We start from the raw sequence: 17500 nt of genomic DNA, 5'->3' as shown, positions 1-17500 counted from the left end.
TATATATATACATATATATACATATATATATATATATATATATATATATATATTTATATATATACATATATATATGTATATATATATATATATATATATATATATATATATATATTTATATATATATATATATATATATATATATATATATATATATTTATATATATATATATATATATATATATTTATATATATATATATATATATATATATATATATATATATATATATATATATATATATATATATATATATATATAACGTTTGGAAAATTCGCCCGATGTAGATATGATTCACTTCTTGATAGGCTATACAACTATACTTGCAATAATTATATAAAAAGAAATTCTAGATTTGCCAAAACAAAGGTGAGAAATATTACAAAAACTAGCAGTGTTATAGAAGCTTCCCATCTCAACTTGACCCATTTTAATTGAAAAATCGAGTGATGAAGAGCATGTTATAAGAGTCAAAAGGATAAGATCTTCTATTAGACAAGTAGAGTTGCTTTAGAGATTGACAGGAGGAACGGAAAACATTGTAATCGATTTTGTATTGAATTTGGTTAAATTGTCATTTATACAAATACCTTGACAGGAAGAATTGTAGAATAGGATAAGGATTAATATTTTATTTCTTTTGTTTATACAATTGGTTGGAAAATAATCCCGGAAAGTTTTTTAATGCGTGTAGTTAACTAGCACAAAATTCCCTTATCAAAGAAAAGATTTACAGACGAATTTTCTCGTCGTAGAATATATATATATATATATATATATATATATATATATATATATATATATATATATATGTATGTATGTATGTATATACATATATATATATAATATATATATATATATATATATATATATATATATATATATGTGTGTGTGTGTGTGTGTAAATGACGAAGGTAACAAATGAGGAACATAAAATATGAAGTATAGCCACGAAATGAGAAATTAAGGCGTGATTGGAGCTAGTAATTTTGCATTATCGATGACATCGATGGATTCATAATGAGAAGGCATATACATTAAAGAGATCGTATTTATACAGGAAAATGGGATCACTAAGCTATCAATGTCTTGATAATTTCTGATCAGTCTGATTTTAGATAAGAAGAGAATACCGGATTAACTGAAAAGGGTCCAGGTCTAAGTTTTAAATTGTAACCTTTGGTACAGCCAATTAAGAAGGATTCAACTAAATTTTCTTGAGGTATTATGATCAAGATGGATTATTATAGTCGTCTCTGACCAACAAAACTCAAGATTAGCGAACCCAACCATCACCGGGTTCGTTTTTCTTAACATGAGGATAATTGGGTTCGTTATTTTTTACATGTGGAAAATTGGGTTCCATATTCTTTACACGTGAAAATGAGATTCGTTAATCTTTAAATGAGCATTTCAGTTGCTACTTAAAGCTAATATTTCTTCTGTTCTCTTAAATAGCTAGTTAAACATTGTTCTACTTATACAGCTGGATGAGTAATTGAACAAGTCCAAGCAATTTAATTGCTACTTAATGCTTCCATTTACTTGTTCAACATTTTTCTATTCACTTAATTAGCTAGTTCAATTTTTTTTCTACTTAAACAGCTGGTTGAGTAATTACCCAAGTCCTTCAAAAGTAATTTTCATCGGTATAATGTAAAAAAAAAAACTAATTTAGATATTCAGATATCCAGTAATCCTTAAGATGGATAGGTCTACGTTCATGAAGGTTGGGAAACCATTATTTGGGGAGGAAATGTTACCTGTGATTGACTGGATGAAAAACAAATCATTTATTCTACGGGAATTAAAATGTGAATCATGCAGTACATTTATGAACTGGATAAAGTGCACGGCCTCTTTAGACGGTTATGTCTAGAAGTGCCAGATAAAAGATTGTTCACGGTATAAACGAAACTCACCTTTAAGGAAGGACTCATTTTCTGCAAAATCTAAAGTGAAACTGTAACTGTGGATTCATGTCATATATTGTTGGTACAGTGAAATGCGGGAACCGAAAACTTGTATTGTAAATATATCTCGGCAGATCATAGTGGATTTTTTTTTTTTCAGAGAGGTGAGTACGAGACATTTTGAACTTAATCCTATAAAACTTGGTGGGTCTGGGAGGATTCAAGCGTGAATTTCTACCAAGCTATTTGAATCAGTTTATGTGGATAGAACGAAATCCGGATAAAAAAATTAATTGAGATCTGTCATCTAATTGGTTCTCAATTTCCTTTTGATTCCTATTATGTTGGTTTTAACTTAGTTTTAAAAATTTTTATGACTCGTAAGATATTGATTTTAATAGAAAGCTTTTAACTTATTCATATTTCTTCCATCAATAAAGTGATAATTCATATTCCCAATACGTTTTTCCCTCATTTACCTTTTCTATTTTTTCCTTTATAGTCCAGAACATTTGATGTCAAGATTAGCGAACCCAACCATTACCAGGTTAGTTGTTCTTGACATCTGGTTAATTGGGTTCGCTATTCCTTACATGTGTAAAATTGGATTCGTTATTCTTTACATTTGCAAAATTGGGTTCCTTAATCTTGACATGGAAATGTTGCGTTCGCTAATCTTGACATAATCCTTATAATTTTTTTTCTTCATATATTTAGTTAAATTTCCATATCCGATTTTAGGATTTACATCAATTTCCAATGAAATCTTTTAATTTTCGTTTCACGGCTATATTACATACATACGTACACACGCGTGCGAAAGTATGTATGCATGTATGTGTATGTATGTATGTATGTATGTACACCTTTAATAGTGAGTCACTTTATGATATGTATATTTTGTGCGTGGCCAACCCTAGGCGATACATACACCAGCTACGCCACTGGTCAATATTAAATAATGTGATATTTATCGTTTTAATGTATCATTGAATAATACGCTCTTTTAAGCCGTATTTTTTAAGTAATTTAAGAGGACATTAGATACATATTTTCATGGTAAACAGTACTTGCAAATGTTAGGATTAATAGCAGGTGGAAACTAACATTATATCTTGACTTTCTGATTCACGAAATTGCCTTAGTCTTGCAAAACATGGACTTCTGAATACGGAATATTCCAAGAATGATCAATAATATATTGATATCTTATAACTTGTCATTCGTAAAAGTAATTTGTCATTCGTAAAAGTAATTTGTACGGGTTCGTTACCCTCCAAAGAAGAAAATAAATAAATCTGCATCGAGTTAGTATTGATATAAAAGAACAATATTATAAGGAATTAGCCTTTTCCTTCCCTCTCCAGTGTTGAGTAGTGGGAAGAGGAGACGAGTCGTCTGAAAATGCTTTTGGTATTATAACAAGTCAATGTACTCTGCCTATTTATATTTGTCAAAATCTACATATTAGACATATATTTTTCTAAAACCTAAATTTATGAATATAAGTCTGCAATTTTGTCTACAAAATAAGTCTAAACAAAAATTTAACGTCATTTTTCTACAGGTAGACTGGCTACAATGTTAAGAAGTAGACACCTGATCCCCCTGTGGCTAGTGTGGGGTTTTGCATGCGGTGGATATCAGATGCAAAAAGGTTAGTAAGTTATATTTTTCTTTGTATCTTAACCCAGACCACTTTTGTCTCTCGTTCATGTACCAAAAGGAGGTTAATAATACTCAACCACTTAATTCTCATGCTATTTTGAAAATTTGAAAATCTAATGGCAAGGAAATAAGCTTCATGTACGATCAAATATATTGGTTTTCAGCGGTCATTGCAAATTATAGCGGTTCATATAAATAGGACTTTACATTTCTAGGAGATAAAATTCTTAACTTTTCAACTTTAAAACACCTCTCTCTCTCTCTCTCTCTCTCTCTCTCTCTCTCTCTCTCTCTCTCTCTCTCTCTCTCTCTCTCTCTCTCTCTCTCATTAGTTTGTTTTGCTTCACTCCTCTGAATAAAATTATTACAAAAGCCATAGTAAGTATTAGAATTAGATTTAACAAAGCTCCATAAGATTCTATACGATATTTCATTATAACAATAATCTCATTTAAAAAGTGACTGTTAATAATTATCTCTAAAAAAAAAAAGCACTTGAGAGATACTGACGACTTCCAAGAAAATAGCCAGATATCGGATGATGATCACCATTTTCTATACATTCTTATATCTATCTCAGGGACACTAAACATTTACTTTTATTCAATAATGATTTACAGTCAGGTGATCAAACATATTAAAGATTTATCTTATTTTGCCTCTGATAATTTCTAAATTTATCGTAATATTACATGGATTCTCAATTATCCTCTCAATAATTTTGATATCCAATACGATTTATGGATTTGAAATATATTTATATCCATATACATTAGGAAATGATTCAATCAATATATGAATTCAGGGTTCATGTAAAATTTATCTAACCTCTTATGCAAATGTCGAAATGTTATATTTCCAATCAAATTGTAGACGGTGGAACTGATTAATTCATCAATTTGTTTGAATTTCTACAATAAAGGTGAACTTGGTTTACTTGACGAGACTTCAGAAGCTACGAAGATTTTACTTGAATCTTCCAGAGCAGAAGTTTTCTCTGTAACTGTTTTGTCCGATGGAACGACGAATGCAGATTCCTACCTTCAGGTTTGTAAACATCAGAGTTTTATTTTCACTTGTTTAGATAGCAATTAAGGTATGTCCTTTTATATTTCCCTATGACGTTCAGATATATATATATATTTTTTAGTTGGAGCCCTTACGTATATAGCATTTCGCTTTTCCTTTTAATAGTAAACCCTGTTCCAAAAGTGGGCCAACTTCCAAGATAAGCAATACATCGTCACTGCAACACTTTTACTCAAATTGCTAAATGATAGATGAACTGAATATACTCGAAACGTGCCCGCAGAAAGCTTATCAGTAGTTCACCGAACTCATATATATATATATATATATATATATATATATATATATATATATATATATATATATATATATATATATATATATATATATATATATAATGTGTGTGTGTTCGTTTATGCACAGTTAATTTTTCTTTATCTTTATTTGCTGCTTGACTATTAAGGACCTTCCATTCATACACTGTACGTCTTCCCTGCTATCTATAGAGCAGTTTCACAACCTTTCACCATAATTTCGTCTAACGGTTCTAAGCTATGAACTCTTTTCACCAACGTGTTTCTCTCCATTCTTCCCACATAACCGAACCATATCAGTACACCGTTCACTCCTTTACCTTAAACAAACTCTTGATTGTCACTTTTACGCATCTTATTCGTGTCCTCCTTCACTTAACAATTTACTTCAGCTGTATCAATAGCAGACATACTTTCTAGCAGACACTTTGTGATTAAATATGGTATATAATCTATTTTCCAGAATGCTCAATCATAACATACTGTAGCCTATCTATATTTAGTTTGCAGGAAAGCTGGTTAATCACGCAGGAATTGCGTCATATGAATTACAATCGGCGGAGGTAGTGACTCGCCTTGCACCTGGTTTGCGAAAGGTAGTGTATGATATATACAAAAAACTTGAAATATATCTCTTCCTTTTATTGATAGGTAAGGTTATATTCCTGAAGTGTCAGTTCACCGGTCAAAACAGGGAAGCTAGAGATTGTAATGGGTTGAAAGGTAATAATGTCAATAAGAGTTCCGTGAAGATTCATCATAACTGAATATCCCGATGCTTTAATCATTTTAGGATAATACAAGACATCAAGTCTCAGAAGAACAACTTGCATGGTTATCCGTGCTATATTTGTACCGTATATTGACTACTTTCGTGCAAGATAACATTCAGTTATTAACATTTCTTTGATATTTAATTATTCAACTTTAAGCATGCGCCGTTTGATTTATTATTTCTTTTCGTAAAAAAAAAAAAAAATAATAATTGCGAGAGGTATAAGAATGAATTATTATTTTAAAACCTTTTATTGGAAAAAAAATAAGAAGAACGAGGGATTGGAATACATCAGTATACAAAAGGGAAAGAGGCCCCCTCTGTGTTTCTGTGTTTTATGTGTTTATTGGGGATTATCTATGTGTTTGTCTGCGTGTAGGTTTTTACATATCAAACAAAATAAAAAGGAGATTCTCATTTACTTGACATCACTATATGCCCGCAGTTACACAGGTCATCCAAACAACCCTACATAATCCTAGCCAGTGACAAGATTGACTTCCTTACTTCAGTGGTCGGATCTCTCCTCGGGGAAAATCTCCTCTTGTGGTCGACGAGGCTTTTAGTGGTCACCAGACTTCCCATAAATCAGATCCACCTCATGAGAGGAAACCTTTCCAAAATAAACGCCATGGTGATGGTTGCTGCGTCTGATAAAGGCATTCAGAGGTGCATAATTGTGTATACAATTCAGGACCGGATATACATAACATTAATCATTCATTATTATAAAAACATATTGAATAGGACTGCATATGTTTTTACAGAAGTCATATATATATATATATATATATATATATATATATATATATATATATATATATATATAAATATAAAGGTTATATATTACAGTTTTGTTTTATATTTCCAGATGCAGCATTTACTTTTATATACCATATAGCTATCGGTGTGTAGAGGTAGCTAAATGGGTCCAGAATAAAAGCTTCACATTGCAGAAGACCGACCAAATGTTTCAGGAGAAATTCAAAAAGTATATAATTTATTTGTTTTCGGTAATCCACCTACGTTATATACGCATATCTATCTATATCTCTCTCTCTCTCTCTCTCTCTCTCTCTCTCTCTCTCTCTCTCTCTCTCTCTATATATATATATATATATATATATATATATATATACATATATATGTTTGTGTGTGTGTGTTTGCGTGTGTGTGTGTATGTTTGCGTGTGTGTGAGGGTGTGTGCATTGATTTATATATATGAATTTACAACTACGTTTTATATATATATATATATATATATATATATATACATATATATATATATATATATACACACATATATATACATATATATATATATATATATATATATATATATATATATATATATATATATATATACATATGTACGTGTGTGCAATGTATTCCTATTCGTAATTATATATATATATATATATATATATATATATATATATATATATATATATATATATATATTTATATTATTTCATAATTTCATAGGGATCACAGGTAATTCTCTTGATATATCATAAGTATATATTGTTACTGTTGCTAATACCAAATATAGTGTCAAATGACATGCAGTCAGTGCCACACCTCATTTGAACATGCATTTCATGACATTAGATACGTGTGGAACGTTACTTTATTTACTTTCATATAAACATCACTGTTGTAGTTCAGACATATTGTGCCATTGTTAGCGTATGATTTAGAGTTTTCGTTACCCATGGTAATACCTTTGGCACTAACAATAACTCCATAATGCCCTTGACGATGTTTGACATTCGTGCAATTTGGTAGATCCATTGAAAGGATGTAATCTGGGTCTTCACAGAGTCAAGTTGGCAATGCACTTAATATTAGCCAAAGCGTTGTTAAGCTGGTGTGGAATCGGTATCGGACTTTTGGTATGGCAGTACAACATCATGTAGTTGGCCATCAATAACATTACTGTCGCTGTTCAGGTACAGCTCCATCTCTTTTAGACAGCTACTTCCTAGCAAAATGACCTCCTAAACACCTAAGCTGTAAATGTATCCACCCAGCCTATACGGAATCATCTCCACACTGCCTGCTTCTCCTTCAGTATGCCATGTGGCAGGATTCCACTGACCATATGCCACAGAAAGGAAAGTTTGAATTAGTCACATGATCATTTCACTTGGACACACAAAGATTGGGCTACACTACTGTTCACTGATGAGTCCCAGTATTGCCTAGACTTTACTGACATGAGGCCATGGGTGTGGTGGATAAAACATGAATGGTTTAATGATGCCAACATCAGTGAATATGACTGTTATGAATAGTGATAGTGTTAGTGCTAGAGTGTGGACGTATTGTGTTGAGCTCTGCTATTCATGCCCTGAGTCATGTTTTAGCTTTGTGTTTCACGCTAAGAATATCATTGAAAAGATATTAGTTAGTCTTATGGAGAAACCTAAGTGATAAGAAACACTACACCATGTCTGCTCTAACTGTGTCTGCTTCATATGTTATGAAACGGATGGAGAACGGAGAAAATGGATAGTATGTGAATGTAAAAGACTCTGCCATAAAAGATGTGTGCATATAGTGACATCCATCAGTGAGAATGAACGGAATAACCTGGACTGGTTATGCCCACACTACGTACGTGGAGCCAGAAAAAACAATTCCATAATATCAAAATTAAAGGAAGATGTAAACGTGAGAAACCTGGCCGTGAACGAACAAGATACGAAAATAGATGACTTGGCAAACAAACTTGCGGACCTTAGAGTAGACGCAGCAAATTCTACCCAGACCACCGACCCCAACGAGAAAGTTGACATTCTTGCCATGAATATAGAATCAATTAAAGCAACACCTCAAACATTGATAGACTCAAAACCGGAGAACCTGACATTTGCTGACAAAGTTAACTAAATCAACTAATACAACAACTAAAATTATTGAAAGAAAACGTGAGGTTGAACAAGCACTTAAAGACATCCCTATACTTAACACGAGGTCAACTACGAGTGGAAATGTTGTTGTAAACTTTGCAAACAATATGATCACAAAATTCAGACATTGGTAGCTGACACTGAAACGAGAAAAATTGGAAAACTAAAACCCAAAATAATAATATGTAATGTATACAATGATGAAGATGATGTAGTAAATGCTTTGATTCAAAGAAATCGCGTCCTGGACCAAATCCAAAATATAGAAGATAAGTGTAATCCTGAAGAAAAATGCCACCCACTATGTGCTGAAATGTGATCCTGAAGTTTGGAGGGCTATTCATGATAATGGGGACAAAGTTTCGTTACGAAGGGATATCTATAACATACGTGATAGGTACCACGTGATCTCCTGCTACCACTGTCTGATGTATTGACATTATGAAAAAGATTGCAAGTCTAAAGTCTGCAGGAAATGTTCAGGGAGACACTCCACCAAGTGTCAAAGTGTATAAACTGCACAAGTTAAACAGACCAAGTGACCACAGTAAATTCTAGAGACTGCAATGCTTTTGACTTGGAATTGAAAAGACTAGCGGAAAAAACTGATCATGGTTACTAGGGACGTCATAAACTGTGGCTATGTAAATATACAATCTGTATGTAATAAGACTGTTCAAATTCGAAAATTGATAAATGAGAAGTATTTACATATACTAGCATTATCTGAAACATGGCTAAATAGCTTGGACAAGGCAAAAATCACTGAAATGACGCCCTGCACACATGCCTTCTTTCACACACCGAGAGAAGGTAGGTCTGGTGGGGGTGTTGGACTCTATTAATAAAAGTTACTCAAATCTCAAAACGTTGAAAAGAATTAGTGTAACAAGCTTTGAATATATAAAAATAGAGTTTATGCCAAAAAAAGATAAAAATATCCTTTGTAACAATCTACAAACCTTCCAGAACAAACACCAGTATCTTTTTTTGAAGAATTCGGTTCTCTCACTGAGATGATTATCATGGAGAAAAACGAATTAGTTATCTGTGGAGGCTTCAATTTTTGGATGAATGATGCATCAAATCCTGACGCTTTGGCATTTAGTGAGTTACTAGAATCATACCAACTAGTGAATAATGTCGACTGTATAACTACTTTAACTGGGCATACGGTAGACTTAGTTCTAAGTGATATGAATAATATTGTACCCTATATAAAAGTCGAAGAGAAATGTACTATCTCCCCAGTGCACAAACTTATTATGTTTAGTCTGCATCCACAGAAACATGCATTAGTAAAGAAATAAACTTTAAACATAAATCAATTTTTTCTCCTACCGTATTTATTGAAGAAGTTAGAAAGAAAAAAAAATGATGCTATCAACATTCCCTGTGGTCATGATGAACAACGTCTGTTAGGAACTAAGTGTGCTAATTGGATTATTATCACTTTTAATAAAGAGAGTAAAAGTGAATATGATACCATGTGCCCACCGATGGAAAAGTCTATATCTGTAAAAGACCAATCTCCTTGGTTTGATGGAGAGACTTTGGTAAAAAAAAATGGGGAAAAAGACTTAAAGAAATTAAGTTGAAGAGGTTAAAAACTGAAAGTACTTGGGTAGAATACATAACTGCTGCGTGTCAATATAACTACTTACTAAGAAGGAAAAGAGGGAATACTATAAGAGAAAGATCCTCGAAGCAGCAACAGACATAAATAAGTTATATCGTCTCCTAAATGGTATAATGTGAACTGTAAAAGAAAAGAAGCTACCTGATGGATACAATGACCAGGAACTAGCAAATAATTTTCTAGTGTTCTTTAGAAACAAAATTGAAAACATAACCAGGTCATTTGTAAATACTGAGGTTCAGATTAATGATACACCGGGCACACAGACAAAATTAATACGATTTAACAACATAACACAAGATATCACCAGAATTGTCAAGAGAGCAAAGAAAACAAACTGTGCGATCGATCCTATGCCAATATATGAAGAAATTGGAGAGAGAGACTTTTCTAGTCTAGCCGAAATAATAATGAGAATAGCAAATGCAAGCATTGATGGATGTAAGTTTCATAATCTGAGAAAATGGCTATAGTCACACCAGTTCTGTGAAATATGCTGGGCTACCAGGAATTAAGCTCATATAGACCTATTTCAAATCTATCGTATGTCTCAAAAGTGCTTGAATATGTAATTCTTGAACAACTAGTCAGCCACTTAGAAGTAATAGAAGCTTTGCCTGACAACCAATCTGCTTATAGAAAACAATACTCTACGGAGACAGCCATCTGCTCTGTTGTAAATGATATGCTAGAAATGATGGATGAAAATAGATGTGGTATCTTAATAATGCTCGATCTCAGTGCTGCTTTTGATACAGTTGTGCATGAACTGCTACTAAATGATCTACGGTCCATCGGCGTTGAAGATCAAGCCCTCGAATACCTAAAAGACTACTTAGTTGGTAGAAATTAATGTGTACATATTGGAAACTTTTATTCATCATATGAACCCTTAAACTGATGGATACCCCTGGTGAGTGTACTTGGCCCGATTTTATTCTGCATCTATACTATTGGTCTATCGAAAATGCTACAAAGGCATGGCGTGAAGTTTAAACTATTTGCAGATATGACACAAATTTACTTCTCCATAAAAGATATACATGACACTACTGAAAGTCTAAACCGAATCCTTGATAGTATTAGAGAATGGAAGATATTTAAACAACTAAAATTAAATGAGAACAAAACTCAATTCATGGTGATGGGTAAGAGAAACAGCGTGAAAAACTTAGGTTATATTCAAATGAACATAAATAATGACTCTGTGCCGATATCTAGTAAAGTTCGAGATCTAGGTATATTTCTTGACTGTAACCTGTCTCTAAATGCCCAAATACATAATGTAATAAAAACTGCTGGTCATCGTCTAAAAAATATTGCGTTTATAGGAAAGTACCTGGCCGAAAATTTTGTAAGCAAACTTGTGATAAACTGTGTTATCACCATGATTAACTACTGCAACTCTCTCTATTACAGTTTACCAAAAGTGCAACTTAAGAAATTACAAAACAATAAACAGAGGAGCAAGACTGATAAAAGATGTCCCACCTATAGAAATGATCATCCCTATACTAATCGATGTACACTGGCTGCCGATTAAAGAGAAAATTGAATTTAAAATATGTACAATAACCCACCAAGTTATCAGAACCGGGCTTCCAAAATACATTAGAGAACTGCTACATATTGCGCAGTCAACAAATCGTGTCGACACGAGAATAGTTACAGATGGCTTCAAACTGTTTGAACCTAGATATATGTCTACAGTAGGCTCCAGAGCCTCTAAATATGCGGCCCCGAGACTATATGATAAGCTCCCACGAAACATTTGAATGATACAACACTTTTTTTTATTTCACGAGTCTTATGACAGTGACAATTTAACAGTAAATGAACAATACGAGATATGAAACGTTAAATACTCTGAACGAACAAGGTAAAATGACAGTGGAGGTCCTGTGGAGAGTGGGGTTCCCCTGCTGTATGGGACCGGAAAAGCAGCCATCAAAGTAAAGGAAAGTAAAGTAAGGATCAATTGTGATCTGAGGAGCGATCAGCAGAAACGAAAGAATAGATCTGTTATCGTGGGGAGAAGCACCATGATAGGTGTTCTCCAGAGAGATGACATCTTTGATGTATATGTGAGACATTACACTGGTGCTGTTGGTCCTAACTTCATTTTGATGTACGGTAATGCCTGTTTCCTTTGTGCTGGGATGATGAATCCCTTCCTAGACCATAAGATAAATGTCTGAAGGAAATGGTCTGTACTTACACCAGACCTAAACCATATAGACCAGGTGTTGAAGATGCTGCAGGTTCCCATTTCCAGTCGTGTAGCATAACCAACAACCCTTGAAGGGCTTCGAAATGCTCTCGTGGAAGAGATCGGAATACCATACCCTTTGCAAGTATCCAGGTTCTTATTGACTGCATGATCCAACATTGCCTTGCTGTTATTCACGCAAGGGTAGCACACACACACTCTATTAGAGTTAATTTTGTCGCTGAAGAAACTAAAAGACAATTGCCTGTTCACAGTTTAGCTTTGTTAATCTCATTTATAGTGAAGTGTAATTTTCTCTCATAATGGAATTGTCAACAATCAATATTAAAAAAACATCAACTTTTAAGGAATTTCTGAATGAGTATCTCACAGCACGTGATTCCTATAAAATTGTGAGGAGTATATATATATATATATATATATATATATATATATATATAGAGAGAGAGAGAGAGAGATATAGATATGTATATATGTATATATGGATATATTTATATATTTATATATATATATATATATATATATATATATATATATATATATATATATATATATATATATATTGTGTATATATATATATATATATATATATATATATATATATATATATATATATATATATATATATAAATATATATATGGTATTTTTCCTTTGTTTTTTATAAAGACAGCAGATTTCTTAGCTCCAAAGTTATCTGTTATTTTGATCAAGTTAGCAAGAAGAGGAGCTTTTAGCACTTGTTGGAGAATTGGTAATGTTACTCCTCTATGTAAATGTGTTTGTGGTAGCTCAATTCCCACTGATTTCCGCCCAATTTCCATAACTCCCATATTATCTAAAGTTTTTGAACGTCTTCTGGCAAAACGTCTTAATAGGTTTGCTGAAGGTAATCATCTACTCCCTAGTTTGCAATTTGGTTTTCGTAAAGGCCTTGGAGCATGTGATGCCCTTCTTACAATCTCCCATGCTGTACAGAAATCCCTTGATTGTGGTCGGGAAGTTCGTATGATTGGCCTTGATTTTAGTGCTGCCTTTGACCGTGTTAATCATGAGGCCCTTGTTTTCAAACTGAAACAGTTGGGATTGGGTGGGTCGTTTCTTAGCATTATTATTGATTTTTTAAGTAATAGATCTCAAAGAGTTGTTGCTGATGGACACCATAGTGATCATAGGAATGTGATATCCGGTGTTCCACAGGGTAGTGTTCTTGGCCCATTACTTTTCATACTATATACACATGACATGTGGTTTGGCCTAGAAAACAAGCTTGTTGCATATGCAGATGATGCTACTCTCTTTGCATCAATTCCATCCCCTGAATGTAGATCTAGGGTTGGTGAATCCCTTAATAGAGATTTAGCTAGAATTAGTGCATGGTGCAAATTATGGGGTATGAAGTTGAATCCTAACAAAACTCAAAGTATGATTGTAAGTAGGTCAAGGACGGTGGCTCCTCAACATCCGGATCTCAGTATTGATAATGTTTCTTTAAATATGTATGACTCTTTCAAAATTTTAGGTGTGATTCTCGACAGTAAATTTACTTTTGAGAAACATATAAGGTCTGTGTCTTCTTCAATTGCACAAAAAATAGGCTTATTGAGAAAGTCTTTCAAGATTTTCGGTGATCAATCTATTCTGAAGAAAAAGTGTTTTAATTCTTTCATTCTACCTTGTTTTGAGTATTGTTTTCCTGTCTGGTCTTCAGCTGCTGATTCTCATCTTAATTTGTTGGACAGAAACTTACGGTCTATTAAATTTCTTACTCCTGATCTAGATATTAATCTCTGGCACCGTCGTTCAATTAGTTCATTATGCATGTTGCATAAGATTTTTCATAACTCTGACCATCCTTTACATTTAGATCTCCCTGGACAAGTCTATCCTGTTCGTAATACTAGGCAGGCAGTTAATTCTAATAGCCAGGCCTTCTCCACCACGAGGCTCAATACTACGCAGTACTCTAGAAGTTTTATTCCAGCTGTGACCAAGTTGTGGAATGATCTTCCTGATCGGGTGGTTGAATCAGTGGACCTTCAAAAGTTCAAAGTTGGAGCAAATGCTTTTTTGTTGACCAGGCGTACATGAGTCTTTTTATAGTTTATTTATGAGATATTTGTTTTTGATGTTGTTAATAGTTCATATATGACATGTCTGTTTTGACGTTGTTACTTATTTTAGAATGATTTATTGTTAATTTGTTCTCTTCATTTATTTGTTTCCTTATTTTCTTTCCTCACTGGGCTATTTTTCCCTGTTGGAGCCCCCGGGCTTATAGCATCTTGCTTTTCCAACTAGGGTTGTAGCTTGGATAGTAATAATAAGAATAATACATATATATATATATATATATATATATATATATATATATATATATATATATATATATATGTATATATATATATATATATATATATATATATATATATATATATATATATATATATATATATATATAATATATATTATATTTTTGGCAAAGACATATGAGTAAAGATATATAACGGATAAATATCTATTCATTTATATATTTTCAATTCATGATTTTACGTTTGTGACAGACTAGAAGACGGCGCTCATTTAGAAGTGACAGCTGAAATCTACCCTCCTCTTATCCTCTTGAACCGAAAGGCCAAGACAAAGGGGCGGGACCCAACAAAAATCTTACGAGGACCTCTTATTGAAGTCCTTACGATCTTGACGTCATCCATTAATTTTACGTAAGTGAGGATCAATAAGGATTGTAAAGGTAGTCCTCTGCTGCTGTTCATATCATTCAATGCGTTCGTCTTAGGAACTAGAACTAGACCCAAATTTATGCGTTTATTTGCTTCCTAAAGAGCCTATACTTGCTAAGGTTTCTAAAGTTATACAATTGGATATGCAATGGCACGTCTTTAATAGCCATTTGCAATTGATATAAAAAGTGGATGATCATATTCTTTGTTCTTTTCAATATATTCATCTTTTGTTAAATATGACCTAAGTTATTTTTAGGTTATGTAATTAAATAATCAATCACAACTATTCTGAGTAGAAAAGGTAATAGAGATTTTACCTAACTCTAACACAATGTATCTTTAAATCATATATATAACTCTTTAAATGATATAATTCAAAACCTATATTGGTAAGAAATATCAAAAGTGAAGCAGAATTTTGATAATCATGGTTATTTAGGCTATGAAAATTTTAGCTAATACTCACTCTATATTATCAGCTATATACGACCTGTTTGGTCAAAATGATGCCATAAATTAGCTCTATATCTTATACTAATATTATAAACCGTACTCATTATTAGATGCAGCTGGAGACGACCCACAGACGTCGCTTTTGGCTATCAATTCCCTAATGGCTCCTGGGGAGGAATGGTCGGCATGGTCGCCAGAGAAGTAAGTTATTAGAATTTATTAGGTAATGTTTGCACTTCATCTAAAGATTTCAATCTAATACTTTTTCCGAATTTAGTCTTGATCTACAATCACTATGCAAATACTAAAGGAAAAACCAGAATTTTGAACAAGGTAATCTCTGCCAGATTGATGGATCTTTACGAGAATTTCATAAAGGGCGGGCAAGAAAAAATATTTTGGGTGAAAGATGAAAATGTGTATTAGAATAAAAACCTTTCTCATTGCATTGGTTATCTTTGTTGTAATTATGGTTTATTTCTAACATAATCTAATTCTCGAATAAATATCACAAAGAAGAAGGCTACTTTTTATTCATTCCTAATAAGTGGTTGTTTAAATGGTATTATACCCAGAAGATATCAAGGGTTGTGGCATTGATTGACTTCTCATGGGAATTAACGCGAAACAGTACAATCAAATTCAAAAGTCCTCTAACGTCCTCACATTGGTGAGACCATCTCTTTATGCTGAGAAATTAATAGCTGTAGGACCACTAAATATGACTCTATACTAGTCGTGGCTTTGATACACTACATTTCTCATTCCAGGAAGTGGATTTCTCCTTTTTAATATTCACAGTCCTCTACACAAGGGCTCAAGTCGTCGACTACACACTACCACTGACCTTCACCTATGCCAGATTCTTAGGCCGAAAAGGAAGGACTGAAATACACCCTTTCGGATTTTTCATGCCCTTGACTCCAATGGTTTGGTACTCTCTCACTCTAGGGCTGGTCATGATGATGACTATTTCACTGTTCATGTCTTGGGCTCTGTCAGACTCAGTGAAGACGCCTCGTCAGAAAACTCTCACTGACTATGTGAGGGTTTTCCTAAGTCAAGGTAAAGTGGAAATTTTAAGACCATTGTATTTGCAGTTGAAATAGATTTATTGGAAATACCGATAAATCTTTCATATAATCAATGACAAATATTATAAAATTTTTTACACCATTTGCAGCTCAAACCTCAGAACTTTTACTATATAGGCTATGATCATTCATGCTAAAAAAAATAACCCTATTCATCAGATCTTGAGAAATTCCAAGAGAACATTTGGTCGCTAAGATTTCTAGTGGGGGCGTGGATGTTGGCCATGTTCATCGTCATGAAGAGTTACTCCAGCAATCTGAATTCTCTCTTGACCGTTCGATATGTTCCTCAACCCTATCACTCCGTCAAAGCGGTGGCCCAAGACCCTTCTGTCAAGATAGTGACGGAAATCGGCGGTTATTATCATCAGGTGAGGCAAGGTTTATAGGTACTCTATAGACCTTAAGGTGAGGGACGAAGGATGGAAGAAGTAATAATGTGACCTACTTTAATATTATTATTATTATTATTATTATTATTATTATTATTATTATTATTATTATTATTATTATTATTAGCCAAGCTATAGCCCTAGCTGAAAAAGCAGGATGCTATATACCCAAGGGGTCCAACAGGGGAAAATACCCCATGGAGGAAAGGAAATAAGGAAATAAACAATCTAAAAGAGAACTAATGAACAATTAAAATAAAGCATTTCAAGAGCAGTAACAACATTAAAACGGATTTTTCATATAAAAACTATATACAAAGACTTACGTTAGCTTGTT

General features: G+C 33.0%; 1 protein-coding gene across 1 annotated transcript in view; it reads left to right on the top strand.

Moving 5' to 3' along the window:
* The first annotated feature begins 12294 nt into the window (after window positions 1-12294).
* LOC137646273 (glutamate receptor-like) overlaps window positions 12295-17500 on the top strand; it is a 13583-nt gene continuing 8377 nt past the window's right edge. Inside the window, exons 1-5 of the mRNA XM_068379385.1 lie at window positions 12295-12380; window positions 15045-15203; window positions 15788-15878; window positions 16448-16742; window positions 16931-17142. Coding sequence (XP_068235486.1) covers window positions 12295-12380; window positions 15045-15203; window positions 15788-15878; window positions 16448-16742; window positions 16931-17142 — 843 coding nt within the window. The remainder of the gene's footprint in view (window positions 12381-15044; window positions 15204-15787; window positions 15879-16447; window positions 16743-16930; window positions 17143-17500) is intronic.

Source organism: Palaemon carinicauda, chromosome 9 (genome assembly GCF_036898095.1).
Source record: "Palaemon carinicauda isolate YSFRI2023 chromosome 9, ASM3689809v2, whole genome shotgun sequence".
NCBI lineage: Eukaryota > Metazoa > Arthropoda > Malacostraca > Decapoda > Palaemonidae > Palaemon > Palaemon carinicauda.
The sequence above is the reverse complement of the archived record's forward strand: the minus strand, read 5'-3'. Positions and strand labels throughout refer to the sequence as shown.